At 38.1% G+C, this 22,090-nt stretch overlaps 2 protein-coding genes and 1 long non-coding RNA gene across 10 annotated transcripts; 1 reads left to right on the forward strand and 2 right to left on the reverse strand.

Moving 5' to 3' along the window:
* Positions 1-72: 72 nt before the first annotated feature.
* On the reverse strand, positions 73-12,384 carry znf384b (zinc finger protein 384 b). Of its 7 annotated transcripts, XM_077720062.1 has the most exons (14): positions 11,745-12,384; positions 9,959-10,101; positions 9,809-9,875; positions 9,584-9,635; positions 7,638-7,696; positions 7,337-7,565; positions 6,662-6,775; positions 5,928-6,058; positions 5,216-5,310; positions 4,594-4,818; positions 2,309-2,476; positions 2,158-2,236; positions 1,204-1,362; positions 73-1,077 (listed from the first exon to the last, which is right to left on the reverse strand). In XM_077720062.1, the coding sequence occupies exons 4-14, from the start codon at positions 9,597-9,599 to the stop codon at positions 751-753; spliced, it is 1,602 nt and encodes a 533-aa protein (XP_077576188.1). In that variant the 5' UTR covers positions 9,600-9,635; positions 9,809-9,875; positions 9,959-10,101; positions 11,745-12,384; the 3' UTR covers positions 73-750. The 7 variants fall into 7 exon arrangements, with proteins under 7 accessions (XP_077576188.1, XP_077576189.1, XP_077576182.1 ...); XM_077720063.1 differs by lacking the exon at positions 4,594-4,818; XM_077720056.1 differs by having other exon boundaries at positions 73-1,362.
* LOC144198868 (telomerase protein component 1) lies at positions 9,754-22,043 on the forward strand. Its single transcript, XM_077720065.1, has 13 exons — positions 9,754-10,118; positions 11,809-11,900; positions 12,935-13,098; positions 13,183-13,306; positions 14,239-14,360; positions 15,092-15,178; positions 15,252-15,341; positions 16,218-16,306; positions 17,029-17,242; positions 18,191-18,313; positions 18,422-18,587; positions 21,314-21,393; positions 21,524-22,043. Exons 1-13 carry the CDS (start codon positions 10,029-10,031, stop codon positions 21,619-21,621), a joined length of 1,539 nt encoding a protein of 512 aa, XP_077576191.1. The 5' UTR covers positions 9,754-10,028; the 3' UTR covers positions 21,622-22,043.
* Positions 12,394-20,987, reverse strand: LOC144198887 (uncharacterized). 2 transcript variants are annotated; one of them, XR_013326798.1, is made up of 4 exons: positions 20,493-20,987; positions 20,333-20,410; positions 15,027-15,183; positions 12,394-13,299 (listed from the first exon to the last, which is right to left on the reverse strand). It is a non-coding gene; the product is annotated as an uncharacterized LOC144198887 (long non-coding RNA). The 2 variants fall into 2 exon arrangements; XR_013326797.1 differs by having other exon boundaries at positions 20,333-20,987.
* Positions 22,044-22,090: the final 47 nt, after the last annotated feature.

A 22,090-nucleotide genomic window follows, 5' to 3' on the forward strand; every position in this document is an offset into this window, starting at 1 on the left:
ATGTCACTCATGTAATTCATAATATATTTTATTTGCATTTCATGAAACTGCATCTGATACAATCCACGAACACAGATTCCAAAGATTTATTGTTCTTTATCAAAAACGTCAGCTGTGCAAGTGTGTTCCTGGAGTATTACAATCTGAAATCATATAATTGCAACACACTTGAACATTTATTCGTAAAATGAGCAGAAGGATGGGATTATAACCCGAGAGCCTGCATTTGTTTGAGTGTACATTACATATACATACACACAATGTCAGATGGTTGTTTACAATGTATCTACATATAGATGACTAATCTTTTTTCATTTCCCGAAAAGGAAACAACTTCCATTTCCCTTTAAGAAAGCGTGTCACGCAGTGAAAAGATAATAACACTGATGTAAAAAAAAAAAAAAAAAAAAAAAAAAACATTACAAATACTCTCTGGAGCATAACATGGTTATGACCTGCACGCTGTATTTGTATGGAAGAGCAGAAAGTGATAAAATGACAATAATCTTGCTTGCTTTTTCACTTTAAAACCATCAGTGTGATGGACTGTAAATCATCAGTCTTTCACACACATTCCCTCTGTTGGGACACTTCCGAAAATTTAAAAAAAAAAAAAAAAAAAAAAGCACATTGTCCTGTTGACGCAAAAAACGAAACATTTCCAGGCACAGTTCCCAAAAGTCTCTTCCATTTTTAGTATTGCCTTTATGTCCTCTTTTTCCCCTCCCGACGTTCCCTTTCCCTCCTTCTCTACGAGTTGAGGTGCTCCACTTGAACGCTGGAAGACGACACGGTTAAGCAAAGGTCCTTGTGTGAGGAAATGTCCGCCACGCTGACGGGTTTGTACTGGATGTCGCCGGTAGAAACCGTCTTGTACTGGTGCATGTCGAAAGAACAGTGCATGGCGCCCGGTTGGTTGTAGCCGCTTTGGCCGTGTCCGGCCCGAGAGGCCCCGCCTTCCGAGCCCTCCGCCTGGCTCCGAGCCGCGGGCTGAGCGCGTGCCGACTGTCCGGCGGCGTCCGAGGCGTTCAACTGCTCTTGGCCGTGTTTCTCCATGTGTTTCACAAGATAGGTCTCCTGGGGTGAAGGTAGAGGGGAGACAGTGGACACATGACTATACGGCGTAAAGTAGCTGGTGGCGGGCGCGTGGCGGCGCCAGTGAGGCCACTGGGAATTGTCTTCACAATTGCATAGCGGTCTTACTGAGGTGTACGTGCGATTGCAGAGGCCGCACGAGTAGATTCGGGCGTGCCTGACCGTGTGTTTAGCCATGTGCACCTCCAAGCTTGCGGCGTCCACGTAGCCTTTGTTGCAGTTGGAGCACTTGTATGGTTTGTCTTTGTTGTGCTGCCGGCGGTGTGACTTGATTGGGAGAGGTGGGAAGGGGGCGGAAGGTTATAACAACATAGGGAGAAGAGATTGGTAGACATTTTCCAAGTGAAAAACAGAGGGAATAAGTTGGCTAAAAAAAACTGGTGACAATGGTGACAGTTAGCATTGACGGGCAAAATTAGCTGGATTCATGGTTGTATAAATATAAGTAGTGATTATGTTTTTGTGGTGCTTCGAGAAAATTTAATTCCGACGTAAGGGTGTTTTCACTTGTCTGTTTCTCCTAACTTTCATTACCCTATTTTTTTCCATAATGCTGTATTTGTCACTCGAAAACATTACGACCAAATCAAGGGTATGGCTTACATGCGCACAAATTAAACTTAACATGCACAAAATTGCAAGGTGACAGACGAAATGCCATAAATATGAATATGGAGGAGAAAATCGTGAATCAGGGGGCGTCTTATACAAAGTAAATAGTAAAATTTAACGATTTTAAGGCTTATATGAGAGAAAATACGGTTATTTTTTTGCCATATCTGACATTTTACACCACATACAAACACATGTATATGTATAGAAAATCAGATTACTTGTAACCTGGTGTGTAGTAAAAAAAAAAAAATCCTACTCTGTTTGGGTCACTTCAGGCAGTGTTAAAAAAGTGAAATTAAAAAAAGTGTCAATTAAAATAAGTCACCAAAAATTACCTGAAGATTAAAATCAACAAAACACCTCCCCTTCACTTGTTTGGCTTCAATGCAATACAGGAGTTCTTAACCAGTAGTACTATTGGTCTACCTTAGAGAACATTGCCCCCACCTGTAAATTGGAGAGCTGCGTGAAGGACTTCTCGCATCCAGGATGCGAACACTTGTACGGCCGATCTCCCGTATGAATCCTGATGAGACACACCGCAAGGTCAAGGTTAGCCCCCGAAAAAGTAAGAGCCCCAAACTTCTTGCGTTTTTACCTGTTGTGCTGTTGAAGGTGACTGAGCTGCCTGAAGGATTTCTGGCAAAAAGAGCAGGTGTAAGGTTTCACGCCCGTGTGGATTCGCAGATGCTGGGCCAGGTAACTGGAGTTGGCAAACGACTTGGTGCAATGTGGACACTTGTGAGGCTTTGATTCCGTGTGGTTACTGATGGGATGACAAGGTGAACGCAAAAGTTAGTTTTGGAGAACAGAGTAATGCAATCTACTTTGGAAATGTCAGACGTGATTAACAATTGGCAGCAAATGTCTTAGAATGAAGCAGGAAAGGCTTAAAGTTGAAATACATTGGAGAATGTGGTGTGGATCTTTTTAAAAACTACATTATTCAGCTATTTCACTTATGCAACATTTACAAAATAATATGTATATGTTTTTCTACCCAAATATTTTGTATTCAAAAATTCAGGGCCTTTTTTAACAATTAAAATGTTACCATTCATCTAGAAGAAAAACAACATTTTCTTCAAACCTAACAATTTAATTCTTGCATATATGTAAATATTTCTTTGAAATATAAATTGCGCTTATTTTTAAAAATACTATTTTTTCTAACAGAAATATATTTCCCCAAAACCTTTGCAATTCTGAAAACCACATCTCTGATCCAAACAATTTTACTCTACAAACACCCTAAAATTACTTTTTCCTAACATATCCAACCATTTTCTCAGAAACTGCCAACCCTCCCAGTCAAAAAAAATGGGTGTCTATTGCCATCTATAACGTAGAATTAACCAACAACACATTTTTGTTTATCGTATTATATCAGCAAACTAATTCCAACATGCAAACAACAGTTGAGGGTCATGACTAGAAAAGCTGCTTCATAATTTTCACACAATATCTAATTTAATAAGTTTCCAATTCCAATGCAAACATACACACACACACACACACACTAAAGCACCAATGTTATAAAACCAAATTTTGAGAGTCACTGCCAAAAATTCTTGCCCATGACTATTGTCCCCCATCAGGGTGGGCTTCATATGTTGCCCTTGTGTGTGTACACAGCTTGACAAAGCACATGTAAAGAATGTGCATGCATGATTGGCTTTGCGCAAACACACAAGTTGAATCCGAATGCATTCTGGCGCCGGAGAGTGTGAATGAGCAGCACAAAAGCCGAGCAAGGCAGCGAACGGTTAGTCAGTCCACAAAGGGGAGCGTTCACAATGAAAAAAAATGGTTAAACAAAAGAATAATGGGCTAAAAGGTAAAAACTAATTGTGTGAGAGAAGAAAGACGCATGCAGGAAGAAATGACGTCCATTCAAGCGGAGATAGAGAAATGAGCAGAGATGAAAATGGAAGAGAAGACAAAAGTGTTGACATTGACATTCAATTCAAAAGATTATTTAACGGCAATTATGGAAATTACATGGGTGTGACAAATTTGCAATTGAGAAAAAGGGCCATTTGAATAGAATTTTTAAAATGGAATTAATCAGGGAAAATGAATTATTTGGTAGCTTTTGAAATACTTTTCTATTCTATTTTCACCATTTTTCCCTGTTAATTAGCTCAGCTTTCCAACATCAAACTGTTGGACTTTAAACTACAATACATCAATCTGTATCCAATGGAAAGGCAAAAAATATATACATTTGCCTCCATTTAGGTATGCTATTTTATTTAAAGTAAAGAGTATCATCTCTAAGGAGTCAATAAAACTATTTTTTTCTTAAAAACTGGGGAAGTGCACCTTATAATCCGATACACCTTAGATATAGATCAATATTGTATGAAATTAGCACAGCTCCATCTAAATGATGTATAATGCATCTGCTAACAACTACTATTATTACTGCTACTACTACACCAATCAGTGTATGTATTCCAAAATCACCTACTACCACTACTACTGCCAGTACTACTACTGCATTTTATAATCTGATGCGCCTTAATTATATTCAACAAATTAAAAAGATAGGCAATTCATTGAAATGGCGCGAATAATGCGGAAAATACAGTACGTATGCGGTCTGACCCCAGCTTAAAAGGTGACTATTTTATGCGTTTCTTTTGATTTGATGACATTGTTTCTAAACCAATCAACGTTATTGATCCAGTGAGTTAGATGTTACTACACTACTTGATTTTTTGCTGAGAAGTAGGAGGACCTTACTGAGGGAATGCCATGCAAGACTACATAAGAAAAGCCACCGTCTAGTTTAGTTTACTAGGAGGGCCTTATATAAGTGGGAAGTGGGGTGGGACAGGGTTGCACGGGTGGGGTGCATGAGAGGGGTGTCTGCAGTACCGTGTGTGCTGCTGTAAATGACTGAGCTGCCTGAATGATTTCTGGCAGTAGGAGCAGGTGTAAGGCTTGGCCCCGCTGTGGATGCGGATGTGCTGCGCCAGGTAGCTGGAGTTGGCGAATGACTTGGCGCAGTGCGGACACTTGTGAGGTTTATCCTCTGTGTGCGACTTGGAGTGGATCTGCATGTCAGACTTACTGAAGAAGGTCGCCGGGCACATCCGGCACCTACAGACGGGGAGAGACACAGAATTGGGGGATAGGACAAGGAGGAGGTGGACGTACGTGGAGGGGGCGGGGTCAGGGGGGATGCCGCACGACCAAGCCAGAAAAAAAAAGGCAAGAAGGAAGGAATGATAAAAAGAGATAAGATGTGAACGCAGAAAAGGGGAAAGGTACGTAAGAGTCGAAAAGAGCATGCCGTGGAGCAGTGGGCGGGCAAGGGCCCATCGCAGACTTTTCAATGTATTTGGGAGACCAGCACAAGTTGAGTGAGCATCTTAATGGTCTTCCCTCATGCAGCAAAGGGGCGCCGCCTACTGTGCGGGGCTACGAAAGCAGCTAATGGAGGTGCGCTTGCATTCCACAGCTCAAGCAAGAAGGATGCGCGTTGCTCCAAAGGTACCTGTAGGTTTTAGTGCTGTCCTTCAGCCCGGAAGGCTCATCGTCCTCGTTGGAGAGGTCGTAGGGGTCTCTGGGGTGATGATGCAAAGATGTCACCTGATAAGAAAAAAAAGTTCTTATGTAAAGGAATTTTTTAAAAGTTTTTTTTAAAGAGAACTCTGGGTGGCATTGTGGTCGACGTCCGTGACAATTGGCTAGTGAGTTTGATTTTTATAGATACAAAAACTGTCAGTAACCTAAACTAGAAGGAACTGCTGAAAACATGTTTGTAGCCTTGACAGGGCTATTTTAAATCATTCATCCACTTAAAACTATTCCTTTTTTGCGCTATTTTTAAATAAGGGCACCATTTTAGTGAACATTGTCCCAGCAAATGTTAATATTGTTATATTTCATTAGGTTTTTTCATATAATGAATACAATGAAACACAAATATAATTTAAAGTGAATAAAAACAGACATAACTTATGGAAAGAGCACTAAACATTTTTTGGCCTATAAAATGTATATTATACATTTCTGAAATGGCAAAAAAAGATCAAATAAGACCAGAAATTACATTTTTTTCGTATAAAACTACAACTTTGCCTGTACTTTCCCCCCCAATATCGCCCTTTTAAAACAATTGTAAGCAACTAAAACCTTATAAAAAAATGTCATCTTAAACAATCATTAAAAAGCTATAGTTTCTATTCTACTTGAATTCCTCCTACCTGTCCTGCAGAACTGAGCTGAGCCAGTATGACCGTTTCATTGCCCTCGCCGACCATGCTTTTCTTCTTCCGTCCTCTTTTGGACGGCGCCGGCATCACCACCACGTGTGACGCCCCATCATCTTTTTTGTCTATGGAAGAATGGATCAAAATAAAAGGGTTGACACCAAATAATTATATCTTTCTTATTGACACATGCAAATTTCGACCTAACAATGTACATGTTTCCCCATTTTCCCAAACTAGTTGACCTCAATCCTAGTAGGAGATGAAAGATGAAGGACTTAGAAGAAGCGTGTCATAGTCCTGTCCTTTCAAAGACAATTTAATGTTTGTGTATTAAGCACAAAGCTTTGTCTAAGATCAAAGTATTGCTTTGGTGCCATGTGTTTTTGATTTGACTTTGGACACTAGGTTAATTAATACAGGAGATTCTTTGTTCACAAAATATGTTAAGATAACTTTTAAATGTTTCCACATGACCCACAGAATCATTGCAATGATTAAAAAAGAAATACATTATCCTTACAGGTCCAAGAATCACAAATTAGTGATCAGACAGAACATTTTAACAGATATTCCCTTTGTAAATATCAAATTTTTAAAATGCCGCTAAAATGGAATATTAAGACTTGTTTACATGCATTACAAGTCTTTAGGCTTTTGTCAGGAAGGATGCAGCAACAATAAGATGCTAAAATCGGCCATAGAAATGTACTATCCATGTATTTCACCTTGCGAATGAAGGGCAGAGACAATCATGGTGGTTGCTGGATGTGCAGACATGAAGGATTGCGAGGATGTGGGAGATACTAACGTTCCTTGGGGTGTCGTGATGACCAATCCCGCTGCATAGGCAAACAAATAGAAAACAAAAGGACATCTATTAAGTATTTTGTCCACCCATTCGGGATAGAGCAAAAATATAATCATATAAAAGGGCGATATTAACAAAGCAGGAAAACAATGCGTTTTCATTTAGGCACCACCAACACAAGATTGCAAACAAATTGTGGAAATAATTGATTTAACATAAATAAACTTATACAGTGTATAAACTTGGTCGCCTAATGCAGTTAATTGAGCTATTTTAGTTGTGATTTTCTGCATGTTTACATTTTTTTTTACTTTGTTTGTTTCAATAGCATCACAATAGTGTCCATCTTTCTACATTTTTTCAATTATACCAATGGATAATTTTGGTACCTAAACTCATTAACTGCCATAACAAAAAAAAACTTTTTTTAAACCAGTTTTACGATATATCCCCATCGGCTTTCTGATCGGAGACGTCCCTATTTTGAATTATTTTGCTAGTTAACATTGTAAGCATTCCCCATTGGGTGTTTCTCATTCAACTTAAAGGAAAAAACAAAAACAAATCAAGGTCGGCAGCAGGAGATACCCACCTGCTGTCATGATGCCCGTAGAAGGCACAGGCAGCACCGTAATGTTCTGGCTGCTGTGCGGTGGGTGCAAGTGGGACGCGCCGACAACCTGTCCGCCAATGTCTGCCTTGCCCGTCGGCGTGGGGATGGTGAGTAGCGCAGTTTGATAGTGAGACGCTGAAGACGGACCGAAGGATGCGTTCTTTTCTTGTTGCTCTTTCACTTTGTTCAGGAACACAGCGTTCTCCAGCTGGAATCCAAAATGCAGTTATTATAATGATGGGAAGAAGTTGTTTTATATTGTCAAACGAATGTGTCCCACCTGTCCTGGTGGGATGGGCGACCAGAAATAGGATGAGTTAAAATTATCTTCCATGATTCCTGGAAGAGAGAAGACAACATTGAAATATATATGGACACTTGATGGTTAAGCGGAAGATAAAGCATACAAATAATATAATTTATGCTCATAGTTTGTGAATAGACAGGTATTTTTTTGTTTGGAAATACAATTTAGTAGAGCAAGTTTTTCACATTTGTCATGCTATTTTTAAATTAATACATTTTAAAATCCAGCTTTGTACCAAAATAACTAAACGTGAACTGAAAAATATGGAGGATGACTATATTAAGTATAGCAGAGATGATAGGTACCTCAACTTACCTCTACTTATGAAATTAATTCATTGCAAAAGCGGTTTTGTAACTTGAATTTTTCATCGCAGGTTTCCAACACCATTGGCAATTGGTTGTCAATTAACACAATAAAATATCAAAATATTTATGACCTCACATGATATCTGAAACAAACTTGTACAAATACTATGAAAGGACTTTTAACACTGGGTCGTTATAACGAGTTATTAAAGATGTAAGACTTACACAATATCAAAAGATGAAAGGCACATCATAACAAAAGGGAGATAAAGGAGTGTAGTTGGGATAATTACAGAGAAACAAATTAGTACGAGTAAATACATATTAAGTTTTAGCTTTTAAAATATGCTCGTTTGGATAAAAAAAAACATTGTAGGAAAACGTTATTACATACTTTTAAGTACAACGTGGGGAAAATATATATATTTGTAGCATATTAGCAGTGTGTAGCCTCACATGTCAGATACGTGTAAATTAACTTCTTAAACATTGAAGTGTGGCGTCTTTGGAATATATCTAATTGCTCTTAACGACTTCGAGACCTCAGAATTGACTACTAAAATACATATATGAACGTTTATGTTGAGGTTTAGGCCCAAAGTGTGCTCATTAGCTTAGTTAGCAAGGTGGAATAGCACGGCTATCTCAGAGCTTGAAACAAATTAAGTGCCAAAAAGGGGTTGAAAAAAGAGAAAAGATGCCAAAAAAAAGCAAAACATAAGCGCGCCCACACACAAGTGCGCGCCTCGGCGTACATGTATACACACACTTCCGCCTGCCGAGTCATGCAAATTTAGCAAGAAAATAGCAAGTAGCATGACCAAAATGAACAAGAACTGCTCTTTACCGTACGCTGGGCCTCCCGCCCCCTGTCCGACGCTTTCCCCCCCTTGATGTAAATCGGATACAATTCCCACAATTGTGTGAATGAGGGGAAGGAAAGGGAAAAAACACGAGGAAGTTTTTTTTTTTTTTTTTTTGAAGTTTTTTTCTTTTTTTTCCTCGCTCCGAAGGTGGCTGCCTGTCTGGCGCTTTCACTTCCTCCGGATGAGGTCGCCAGACAAAAGGGGCTGATTGATATGACGTCACGTCCGCCATTAAAGTTATTATAATTGTTCTAATGAAAATTGGAAAGAATAATTCAATATTTCTTTTAATTTTGGTTTGAAATGCCAAAATAAAATAACAATATATAAAGAAAAATACAATATATAATTAATATGCTGCATATATTATGGATATATTTGGCACTTAAACTTGTTGGACTGTGCTGCGAGATTTGTAAATTCAGAGTCTACGGCGTAACAAACTAGAGGCCATCTTCGGTCGGAAGACTTCTTTGACAGGGACTTGTAGTGCGGCATTAATTGGCACTAATATAATGTTAAATAGTTTGGTTTATAGCAAATTGAATAAGCATGGGTATAATTCAGGCCGGATGTTGATAAAGGTGTATAATTAATTAGTATGTAGTTAATTTACAACATGTTTGGTTTTGTAGAACCACGCCATTTGGACATTACTATTATTCCAAAGTATACATTAACAACTTTTTTTAATGATTGGCCTTCTGCGCAAAACGCCCGACAAGTGATGACGCTTTTTACTCACTGCGTGTTTGCGACATCTAGCCTCTCAGATTATATCGCGCTGCCTTCATGTTCTGTTGTAAAAAATGGGAAAGATTTGAACCCAGTAGTCATCGAACCGACTGGAAAAAACACATTGCATTGATATGAAACATTCTTAATGACTTAAAACATCATATACCCAATTGAACAGTTAATGTAAAAGTGGCCTAAATTGAAATAGATAGCAAGAACCGTAAATGACCACCTAATGTCGCTGTAGCGTAGCCAGACAGTTCAACACATCTTTCGTCAACATCCGGCGACACGTTTACCTAAAAAAAAACCCGTTCTCTCAACATTTCTATTCCAATCCGCTTAACGCCGATTTTTAATGAAAATCCCACGCATTTCCTACCTTTTTTCCATTATATTCATCCTCCAATTTCAAAGTTAGTCATAGACGCAGAGGTGTTTTGGATGCTCAAATGGGGGAGGTGAGGAAATTGCAGAAGAAGTTGAGGCAGATTGAGAATCTGGAGATCAAAATCGATCTCCGCCCTGAGGAAAGATTGAAGGTACATAAACAATCTTAGTTTATTTTTTTCCTCATCTTTTCATCAAGCACATATTATCATGTTATAATAATAATAATAACAGTGTGTAATAGTAACTGTATAGTACACGTTAATAACAACCAAATCAGTTTCTCCCACTGTAATATGCCATAAATGTATTTTTTTAAACATAAACAAGATTTAAATAGTCGTTCACTATTATGATCAATGATAATTTGTCAAAAATAAATAAAACATATGGGACAACCATTTGTATATAATTTCATTGTGTTGTATTTTCTTCACTTGGTGATAATTGTCTTTATAATTATATGCAGTGGTATATTTAATATATTTCTCATCATTGATTTAGCTAATCAATTTGAACAATGAAGTACTTCGGGTGCAGACAGAAATATGAAAGAAAAATAATAGGCAAAGCCTAGTAAAACATTAAAGGTCTATTTGGTGTTAATCATAGTCAATTAAAATGTTGGCAAATAAGTTGGTGGTCATACAGAGTGTATTATTTTTTTAAACAACTGTAATGTATAGAATGTAAGTACACTAGCAACTTAGTGAACTTTCCCTCATAGCTCCTAATTAGAAGGCGAGAACAAAAAGTTTCAGTTAAGGGCTCCAGCGTGGGGTCATTGATCTGCTTTTTCTTGGCACTTTTTCTTTTTTTTCCCTCAAAGACGCTAAACTTGAAGTAGGTTGTTTCAAAACCATCTTAATGAGGACTCTAAACGAGCATTCTTGCACATACAAAAATACCACATAGAAAACCCAACCCTCTAAGAACAAATAAATAAATCTACTGCAATTAATTAATTCTGTAACACCATGTCTACACATAGATTACTTAAAAAACACTATTCTAGCAGAATATTTTTTTTGTCTAGTGGGATTGTTTGCGATATTTGGATTAAACCTTCTCGATATATCGCCATATTTTATTCACACACGTAGTTATTATCACATTAAAAGGAAGGCTATCCAATTAATACAAGGGTGGGTGGGCAAACTTTTGGGCCCGGGGGCCACATTGACTTTAAAAATTTGACAGATGGGCCAGGTCAGCACAAGATATGATACATATAAAAAAGTGCATCCGTTAACAGTACATATGAAACATAAAGCGAAAAAAGGACTAAAGTCATCACTTATCATTAAAGTATAAAGTACAAAGTAAAGTAAAAAGGAATGTATTAAGAAATATTAAAATATAATTTAAAAAAAGATAGAGGGCCTGTAAAACACAAAAACAAATAAGAGTGGACAGAGCTACTGCCAATGGCTTCCACGTGACGGTGCCATCTTGGGGGAGAAAAAAAACATTCTGACAACGTCGGCGGGCCGGATTAAAAGGCCTAGCGGTCCGTATGTGGCCCGCGGGCCGTAGTTTGCCCATGCTGAATTAGTATGACAAAATTCCTAATTTAAACCCCTTAATAATGACTCATCTCCGAGTCTAGCCACCTTTTTTCCTCTCAAATATTAGAGCGACCGCACTTGAAACCCAGCACTGGAGCCTCTTAACGCTCTTTGCCTTAATTAGAACACACAATCAAACTCCGGACAGCCAGACGAGCCTGGCTCATTCATTGGCGTGATATTAAACAAAGAACGTGGAGAATAAACAACCTGTGGATGATGCTCGAGTCTCTTCACAGCCAATTTCTCCTCTGGTCTGGTGTCTGTCTCTCAGATCTCCAGGAAGGAGGAGTTGCGGTGCAGATTGGCGGAGCTTCAGCTTCAACCGGCTCCCGGGAACCGACAGGCAGACATGAAAAGAGCAGGGTAAGGAAGCGAGAAGCGAAAAGCGGCAAGGGCCAGATGGAGGAAGGCGTAATTAGTCCAAACATTGACGTGAAGCATTTGATCTTTTACATGTGTGTGTGTGTGCGGTTAAAAAAAATGGCGTAGAGGTCAAACACTGCTTTTAAGAAGACAAGGGAACTTACTCATGCTCATTATGTGTGAGCTTCATGACTGGCAAAGCCCCAGAGGTGAAGAAATCAAGTCAATGTTTGCTTATTAACATCAAACTGAATAAAAGCACAGATGGCCTTCTTTTGATCGGAGGAGACGTTACAGGTACGCTGGCTATGCGCTAATTACGATCGGCCCAGACCAACACGACCGTGGGTTTTTCCACAACCTTTACATAAGTGGGAGAATTTTGCCGTCTTGTATTCAAATCTGTGGCTGTCACAATTGGGATAACGTTGAGGAGTGGCATACCATTTGGTAATAAATAAGATAGGGCAGTTTTCTATTATGATAGTAATGAGGATAAATCGGTTCAGAAAATGAGATGAGAGCAATAACACCCCGATAAATCCCCAAAACATCCTGTTTTTTAAAGAATTGTTATGGTAGAGTTGCTTTTCTATTGGCTATCTCCAAACTTTGCTGGCCTCCCATTCGCTAAAAGTTTGCGCGCCAACGTCCAATCAGAATTCAGTTAATTTCCTTTTCACGAAATAGTATTATTATTTGAAAAAATATTTTTTTGGGTCCTTTAGCAACTCACTGATTGAACAAAAGGGCAAAGAGTCTTTTCTACATACAGCATTTAAAAACAAAACAAATGAAACAAAAGAATGCCATTTGAACCATCTTGGAGAAGGAAAATAACAAGCTATTTTTTTCTTATGTCGGCGTCTGAGTGCATTAAGTTTGCAGACCTCTGCTTTCCACAAAGAGCATTCCCAAGCAGAAATGCCTAAACATTTCAATACTGACCAGAAAGAAAGAAAAAATCCCACTGACAGCGCCGCTCGCATCTTTTCCGCTTAACCATTCATCCCTCGTTTTGCGCACCGGCACAGAGAGGACGCCCCCGAGGGCCTTCCATCACCGGCGCCCCCGGCCTCAAAGATCCTAAGGCCCGGGCCTGGGGGGTCAGAGGAGATGCCTCGACGACAACCCGGGCCACAAAATGTCACGGCGGTGTCACGAGACGCGGCGGAGGAACGGGAACCGACACAAGAAGGCAAATCAGCAGAACTTAAAAAAAAGATGTACCTGAAGTTTAAGTCCAGCCTCACTGTTTTTTTTCTTCTTCTTCTCTTTTCAGACAAGGAATTGACAGCTCTGAAATCGTGTTGGCAGAAGGCAAAGTTTCGCTTGAGGCGTTTGGAGGGTCACAATGACATCATCACTTGTGTGCTCGCGGTTGATAACCTGGTGGTTTCTGGCAGGTAAAAAAAAAAAGAGAAATAAAATGAGGGTATACAGCAAGAGATACGTAGAGAATTATACATTCTTCCATTTCTTTTCGAATACATATAAATAAACACATGAATTATGCTATCCCAAGAATCAATTAATTTCCAGCTTCTGTCCTTTATAGGATATCTTAATATTTTTTTAGATGAGATAACTTTATTCATCCCATATTTGGGAAATTTCACACAGGAAAATACATTTTTGACATAAATCAATAAGTAAATAAATAAGTGTGTTGCTGAATATATACACATATATATATATGTATATATATATATATATATATATATATATATATATATATATATATATATATATATATATATATATATATATATATATATATATATATATATATATATATATATATATATATATATATATATATATATATATATATACACACACACATACATATATATATATATATATATATATATATATATATATATATATATATACACACATACATATATATATATATATATATATATATATATATATATATATATATATATATATATATATATATATATATATATATATATATATATATATATATATATATATATATATATATATATACATATACACACATACATATATATATATATATATATATATATATATATATATATATATATATATATATATATATATATATATATATATATATATATATATACATACACATACATACATATATACACACACATGATTTGAGCGAATTGAACTGGTTTGACTTGTTTGAAGGCGCCCGTTTTTCAAGTATTATTCAACATTTATGTGTGATCTTTATTGCATTGCAGTAACATTGACTGACGTTGCATCTTGGCTCTTCTGATCTCTTTTGGCCTCATCTCAACTTTTAACTGTAAGTCTTTCTTTTTTCTTCCCCTTGTAGCCGCGACACCACGGTCAAGGTGTGGCACGTCCCCACGGCGACGGAGCACAAGAATCTCGGGGGTCACACCGGCGGGGTCACCTGCCTGTCTGCCCCTCCCCCCGCCTACTGCAAGAAGCTGGGTGAGGACACTTTCCCTTTCCTCATTACGCGTGTGCTGTAATTATTGGCGCACTTCTTCACATTGGGTCCGTAGAGAAATGAAACATGTCTGGCCAACTGAGCGAGCACACACTCCATAAATCTAGTCCACGGGTGTTAAAGTGGCGGGCTGAGGGCCAGATGCGGCCCGCCACATCAGATGTGCGGCCCGTAAAATTACATTTGTCGACTCCATGTTTTAAGTTTACATTCAAATAAAGAGTACAGATGCATAGAAAATATTTACCGTTTTCCCCTTTTAGAAAAAAAAATCGCCCAAAATGTATTTTTAATTTTAATTTAATTTTAATTAATTTAAATTTTAATCCAGAAAAAACATATTTTAAAAAAATCTAAAAAATAATAGGGGAAATAAATTTCCTCTATTTCATTTTTTTTAAACATGATTAAAGAAAAAGAATATATTCAATAAAATATATTCAATGTCCGTTTTTAGTATTTTTGTACCAAAAAAGTTTTAAAAAAATTCTAATAAAATAAGTAAAACAGAATATTTCCTGTTTTTCTACTTATATTTTATGTAAATAAAAAAATCTAATATCTCTTGAGATATATCCAATGTTTCCATTTTTAACACCCCTAGTCCAATCTATCACCCCCTCTCAATAAATGAAACAAATACTTACAGTTATGCAATCGTCTTTTTCTTCCCAATGGCCGGCGGCCTCTGTCACGGCATCTTTCTTCACAGCCAGGTCGCTGTGCCTGTCAGCCGACGAGAGATTTATTTTGAGCGGCTCGGCGGACTGCAACGTCAAGATCTGGGCCCTCAGCGTCGGTAAGCTTAAGACAGAATACAAGTGCATGATGGGTATTTATAGTCAAGGACAACATATTATACTTCTACGCAGGCCAGTGTGTAAAATCTATCTACACGTTCAACGTTGTGACGGCACTCTGCTTTGTTCCTGAGGGCGACGGCTACATTGTCACAGGATCAGGTACGCTAACGCACCAAACCACGCGTTTACATCAATAAATCTTTCTCCGTCCCCAATACGAACCCCAAAACTCCTAAAAAATATCCAAAGTATACAAATTTTGTATAAAATGTGTGTCAGGAGTAAAAAAAGAATGTATTAAACCACTGCTGATAACTAGTGGATGCAAGTGGAGGTGCAGCCAACAGGTTTTCCACCAGAAACATGTTTAGTAAAGATCGATTTTGACAGATTTTGAATTGATACAGTGATATGTAGATGTAACAGAGAGGATTTTTAAATGGCTTTGATTTAACATTTGGAAGGATGGTTGAATTTCTGAGATTTTGCGTTTCGTAACTTGAATTTTTCGTCACATTTTACATCAATAAATCCTTCTCCGTCCCCAATATGAACCCGAAACTCTTTAAAAATATCCAAAGTATACAAATTTTGCATAAAATGTGTATCAGGAGTAAAAAATAATGTATTAAACCACTGCTGCTAACTAGTGGATGCAAGTGGAAGTCCAGCCAACTGGTTTTCCTCTAGAAACACATCTAGTAAAGATGGATTTAGGACAGATTTTGAATCAATACAATGTGATATCGCGATGATTTTTAAACAACATCTCGAAGCATGGTTGAATTTCTTGAGTTTTTGCGTAACTTGAATTTTTGGACATCGACATCTTTAGAAAATAATTGGGTTTTTTTTCATTGGGGTTAACGCCATAAAGATGAAGCCAATGATAATGGATAAGGTTGAAGGGAATCGGACTCCCAATTTAGGCCAGGCAGAGGGGCTCAGGTGGGGCGACGGTAATGGCCTCCACACGCCTGTCGCCGAGCGTTAACCTGACACTCTGTCACATGCATCCGCGTTCCCTCTCCGCAGACGGGGGTAAGGTTCAAGTCTGGAGCTGGCGAGCTTTGGAGAACTGCCAATCAATCAACGCGCACCAGGAAGCAGTCACCTCCATTGAGGTAAGTGGCTCGGTTGCCATGGAGACAGACAGGGAAATACCTCAATCAAGGCAGGGCGAGCGTGATTAATCGTTAAACATGTGTTTTGATAGTTCAGGATCATGAAAATAAATACTTAGAACAAATTGTAGATACCATTTTTGGATGGGCTGTCATTGGCATAACTGAAATTCATCATCCTGCTAAGTCATAATGAAAATTAAACAGTATTTTCATTGTAAATTTATGAAAAAAAAGCTTTGCTAGATTTGTTTTTGTAGTTTTGATACAAAATCCGTATTTAGTCGTTTGGACTGTTGTCGTAAAATACGTCAAATGTATCTAATTTGGCAGCTCTGTAATATTGTCACTTATTTACAAGTTAGCTTCATGCTTGAGGGTATTTTAAAGATGCTTACCGAAAAAAACAGGACAATAAATGTAGAAAAGGATTCATAAATCTACCCACCGCGTCTTATGTGTACTGCATCGAAATTTCAATTTTTTCGAGATGTAAGGCGGACAAATAAACAGCTCAAGCCGTTTCTTAAGAATATTGAAATTCAGAGCCGCGTTTGTTGGACGCGCAATCGTCGCCAGAGGCGTTAAAGCATAGCGAACGCAACGCTCATTGTTTTTCTCTCCTTCCACGCGGTCCGTTTCCAAACAATTTGGCGCGCTGGTGTCAGCGTACGCGCCAGCGATGCTCATCACCATGACGACCGAACGAACCCTCTCGGCAGGCTCAGGGTCCGTTGGTGTTCGCCGGCTCGTCCGACGGAGCCGTGTCGGTGTGGGAGAACCACTGCAGTGAGCGAGACCCCCTGAAGCGGCTACACTACTGGGACGGTGGGGTGACCGGTTGCGGGGGCGGACGCCTGGCCCTCAGCCCCCGGGGGGACCGGGTGCTGATGGCCTACGGGCGGGCCTGGATTAAGATACTGCTCTGGACTACTGGTGAGTCGGAAATGGGAAGGAAGGAACAAAGTTGAAATGTGACAAAAATCAAAAGGCAGAAACTAAGGTTATTAGTTTAAGATGAAGGAATTGCAGGAATATGATTGCAAAGTTTTGGTAAATCTAAAGAAAAAGGTCCCTTTGACGAAGGTAGCGTCTCAATTTTATGATGAATTTGCCAAGTCAAATTTTATAAAATTTAATTTTATCTAATATAATAAAATTTAATTTTATCTAATATAATAAAATTTAATTTTATCTAATATAATAAAATTTAATTTTATCTAATAAAATATAATCAAATTTTATCTAATATAATGTCAAATTTTATCTAATATAATATCAAATTGTATCTAATATAATATCAAATTGTATCTAATATAATATCAAATTGTATCTAATATAATATCAAATTGTATCTAATATAATATCAAATTGTATCTAATATAATATCAAATTGTATCTAATATAATTGTATCTAATATAGTATAATTTTATGTAATCTAATCTAATTATATCTAATCGAATCTATACAAATAGAAAAAGTCCTAAATCCCCGTGAATAGAATAAATAAATGCAATTAGTATTGCTTAAATACACTAAGATTTTACTTTAATTCATTTATTTATTATTATTAATATATAATTGATAAATTGTATAATGACAAAAAGGAGTAAATTCTCTGCAATTTTTGCCATGATGTTTGCAAGAAAGATGAATTGTAAAAGAATAAATACTAACGAATACCATAATACAATGTAAAAAAATGGCTCATTTGCTTAATTTCACTTTTTGGGCCCAAAATAAAACGTCCCAGCCCACTGGAGATGGATTTAACACGAATGTGAGCCGTGAACCAAACTGAGTTTGACACCCCAGCCAGCCTTACAGCCTTAGCGTGCATGTCCCATTTACTATTTCACCCAACGCCTGTCCAATTACCACAGGAGCCGTATCCAGACTGACCAATCACGGCGACGTCGGCGGCGTGACAGATTGCATCCGGCAGACTGCCGGCCTCCTGATAAGCTCCCGTTACGACGTGGCCAACGGCGAGAGCGCTCTCAACGGTGACCGCTCTCCAAAATCCCCGATTGGGCGTCTTAACTCAAAATCTCCATCTCGGAAAATTCCCAATTTGGCGTCTTAACTCAGAAATCTCCATCTTCTCCCTCTAGTATTCTCCCTGCCTCAATGTCACTATCTGGCCTCCCTGACCTGGCCCCACGCTCCCAGAATCCTTTGCTTCGCCGCGTGGACCACCGGGAGTGGCGACCATCGCTGGGTCAGCGGCGGGCGCGACCTGGTCGTCTGGGAACAACTCCCCAACTCCGGCAAGCAGAGGTACGAGAAAATGGGGGTTCGCTTTTTACCATCATATTCCCTTATTTCCATATTCATTTTTCCCCTGTATTAGCATTGCTAATTAAATTAGCTAAACGGAACATTAGAATTGCGTATGCACATACTGTGTGGGGGGTCTCTGGAGTGCCTGCCTAGCTGGAAAATGTGAAATTAAATATCAGGATACTTTTTGGGAAAGATCGGGGACTGAGTTAAAGAAAGACTAATTGAAAAAAAATATAATAAATAAATTCATTTTAAACCATTACTGAGTTAAATAGCCATTGCGCTTTCAACTATATTATAGACGTGGTTCAAATATGTATAAATTTTAGATTTAGTTTTGAAGTATTGGTCTAGCCTGGTGGCCCACCAGGTTTATAAAACCATAGGGGAAACAGTTATAGCCCTAATGTACCCTATTGCACTTGTAAAATTATGGTTAGCGGAATATTGGACACATTTTTTCTCTCCGTTTGTCATACATGTGTACTTTTATACTTTGTTTTGAAGTACTGCTCGATCCTGGTGGCCCACCAGGTTTATAAAACACTGGGGGAAACACTGTTATAGCCCCGACGTACCCTAGAGCACTTGTAAAATTATGGTTAGCGGAATATTGAACATATTTTGTCTCTCCGTTTGTACCCTTTGTGGCTTTTTAAGGATAATGAAGCCATTTATTTAAGGAACTTTAGGAAACAAACAAGCTTTAGGTTTCCTCTATTTCTTTTTGCAGTGCAGCTCGGCCAAATCTCTAAACACTCGGGCGATTAAATTCCATTTTGACAACACTCTTGAGTTCCCACGAGTACCTGTACGTGCTCAGTGGGTTCTATCCGCCTAACGTAGTCTTAGCTCGTTAGCTACATAGTTTTTTTTGGGGGAAAACAGTACATTTCTGACTTGTTTTCAAGAGATAACCACTATAGAAGAACTACTCAAGTTTAACCATGGTTAATTAGATATATTTTTAAAGTGTGGCTATCCAAATTGCACCATGAAATACCCTTCGGCTACTAAACTAGTGGCGATAAAGCTTGCCACATGCTTCAAACGGAAAAAAATCTGGGAATTTTAGCGATGAATAGTACTCCATCTGATCCGATATGTTACTACAAAAGAATTATTTTAAAAGGATGGCCATCCACTCAATGTTTTCTACAAAAGAGGATGCAAAGCTAGCTCGGATTAATCGTTTTCAAACAAAACTCTGAGGATTTTATTGATCCAAAGCTTGATCACATGACAGAAGAACAGTTTAGCCCGAGGCATTTTGATTTTGTTTAGATTTTTTTTTAAGAAGAAGGACTGACTACTACAGTATACTACAACAAAGCTATAATAAAGGCTAGCGCTAGCTTGGATCTGAGGATTTTAGATGTTATGACAGGGATTTTTAACAGGAATTAGTCCACTTCAAGTTTAAAGGGCAAGATAGAGCACATTTTTTTCTACTTTGACAAGTCAGGTTGTTATTTTTTTCCTTGTTTGAGAGAATACAAGAGGGACTTGTGGTGTCTGGCTCCCCCGAGTGACAGACCGCTGCGTACATGAATAAAAACGCAAACTGGCGTGTTGATAAATATTTTTTGGGATTTAGCAAATATTTCTGGACACGTATTCCATGTGGATAGATGGATTTTTTTTCATAAAATCTGCCCGGTGGGGTTTATCGTCTATAAATTCCAATACTTGGATTAAAAATACTTCAAGACTATACAAAGAAGAGTAATTAAACATACCTTTTTGGCCTGTGTTAGTCTGGATAATTACTTTGCTGTGAATAGTACTTGTTTGTGTTTAAATCATATTATGTCGAGCTGAAAAAAAGGGAAAAAAAACAAGTTAAAATATGATTTGAGGTCTTTAGGTAAGATTGTGGAATATTGTAGACGGACTTACCATTGACTTGGTTGGTAAGGCTTCCTCTTGTTCTGGCTCAGTAACGAATTTGCTCGTAATTTTTCCAAGATTCCCGCCCAGGAGTCGCCACGGCAACACCAAAGCCGCATTGTCGGCGGCCCGGAGTCTGGGGTAACCACTGGCTCGTTTGTGAGACAAAAAAGCCCCTCGAAAAATAAGCTTTCTTTCTTGCTGGAAGTAAAATATGGAGGTGGCCCAATCTAAAAATGCGCGGACATTTTTTATAGCGGGGAAAAAAGTATTTTTTTTAAATGAGCATACCGAGTTGCAAAAATGGTTTGATATAATATTTAAAAATATATATATAAATGGAGTAAAAGAACTGGATTAAAAGCCCTAAATATTCAGTTTTTATAGATCTAAAACAATGTGTATGAGCTTTTGTAAAATATATTTTTAGATTTTACAAAATGATTTTTGAACAAAAAACATGTATTTAAAAATTACAATTATTGATTTAAAAGGGTGAGTAACAGGAAATTGAATATACATCTATACTCTTCATTTAAATTTGATCCTAAAACAGAAAGTCAGCACTCATGAATTACTTTCCCCGGCCACACAAAATGATGCGGTGGTCCAGATTTGGCCCCCGGGCCGCCACTTTGACACCAGTGTGTTAGAACATGGGTCGAAAAACATCCGTCCGTTTTTCATGTACCACTAGAGGTAGCCCACCTACATTGCTGGAACTTGGAGAACCATTTTCTAATTACTCTTCGTTTTTTAAATAGATTTTTTAGATGTGCTTTAAAAAAAAGGCTAAAAAAAACAGACTAAAAACTTTTCCTGAATTTCAGGGGTGACATAACGGTGACGAGAGATCTCCGACTAGAATTGCCGCTGGAGTCTGAGGGGGAAGATGATGAAGACACTGATGGTACCTTTTTTTTTTTAAAAAAAAAAAAAGCATACTTCTATCATTTTCATTTACCGCCTCACAGATCAGAGGGTTAATTTTAGCCGACATGCTTTGTGACAAATTCCCGCGGCCTGCTTGTTAAACTTAGAACACCTTGATGATGATGATGATGACGACGGAGAGGAAGAGGAGGAGGAGGAAGGCTCGGGGGCCGCCACTTCGTGGTTACGTTGCCTTCTCCAATAAGAAGCTACCATAGAGTGACAAGACGCAACGGCTGGATTTACAAGTGACAGAATGGCAAAATTGGGACGTGAGTCACGGTGGTGTAAAAAGGAAAAATGGCTTCCTCTCATACGGATACAATTGTCATTTGCGATTTGTGGATGCCAACTTGACTTCATTCAAAGAGTGAAGAAATGTCATTAACAGCAAAAGCATTAAAAGCGAGAAAATATACAGTACAATGGAGCAATGTCTTATCAAGTACATGTTACGCTGCTTTAAATGAAGTGACATTCCAGGCCATGTAAATGCCATGTTATGTTGGAGTGACTGTTTTTATCCTAATGTGTAAAAAAATGGAATATAAAAGAAACAAGAGGCTGTACAAGGCATTCCATACTTTTCATTGTTGACTAAATCTAAAATGATCATGGTAATTCCATCCTTTTTTTACGAGTATATCAAGTTGTCTACAATTTACTGTCATTTC

This window comes from Stigmatopora nigra, chromosome 7, assembly GCF_051989575.1.
Source record: "Stigmatopora nigra isolate UIUO_SnigA chromosome 7, RoL_Snig_1.1, whole genome shotgun sequence".
In the NCBI taxonomy this organism is placed as follows: Eukaryota; Metazoa; Chordata; class Actinopteri; order Syngnathiformes; family Syngnathidae; genus Stigmatopora; species Stigmatopora nigra.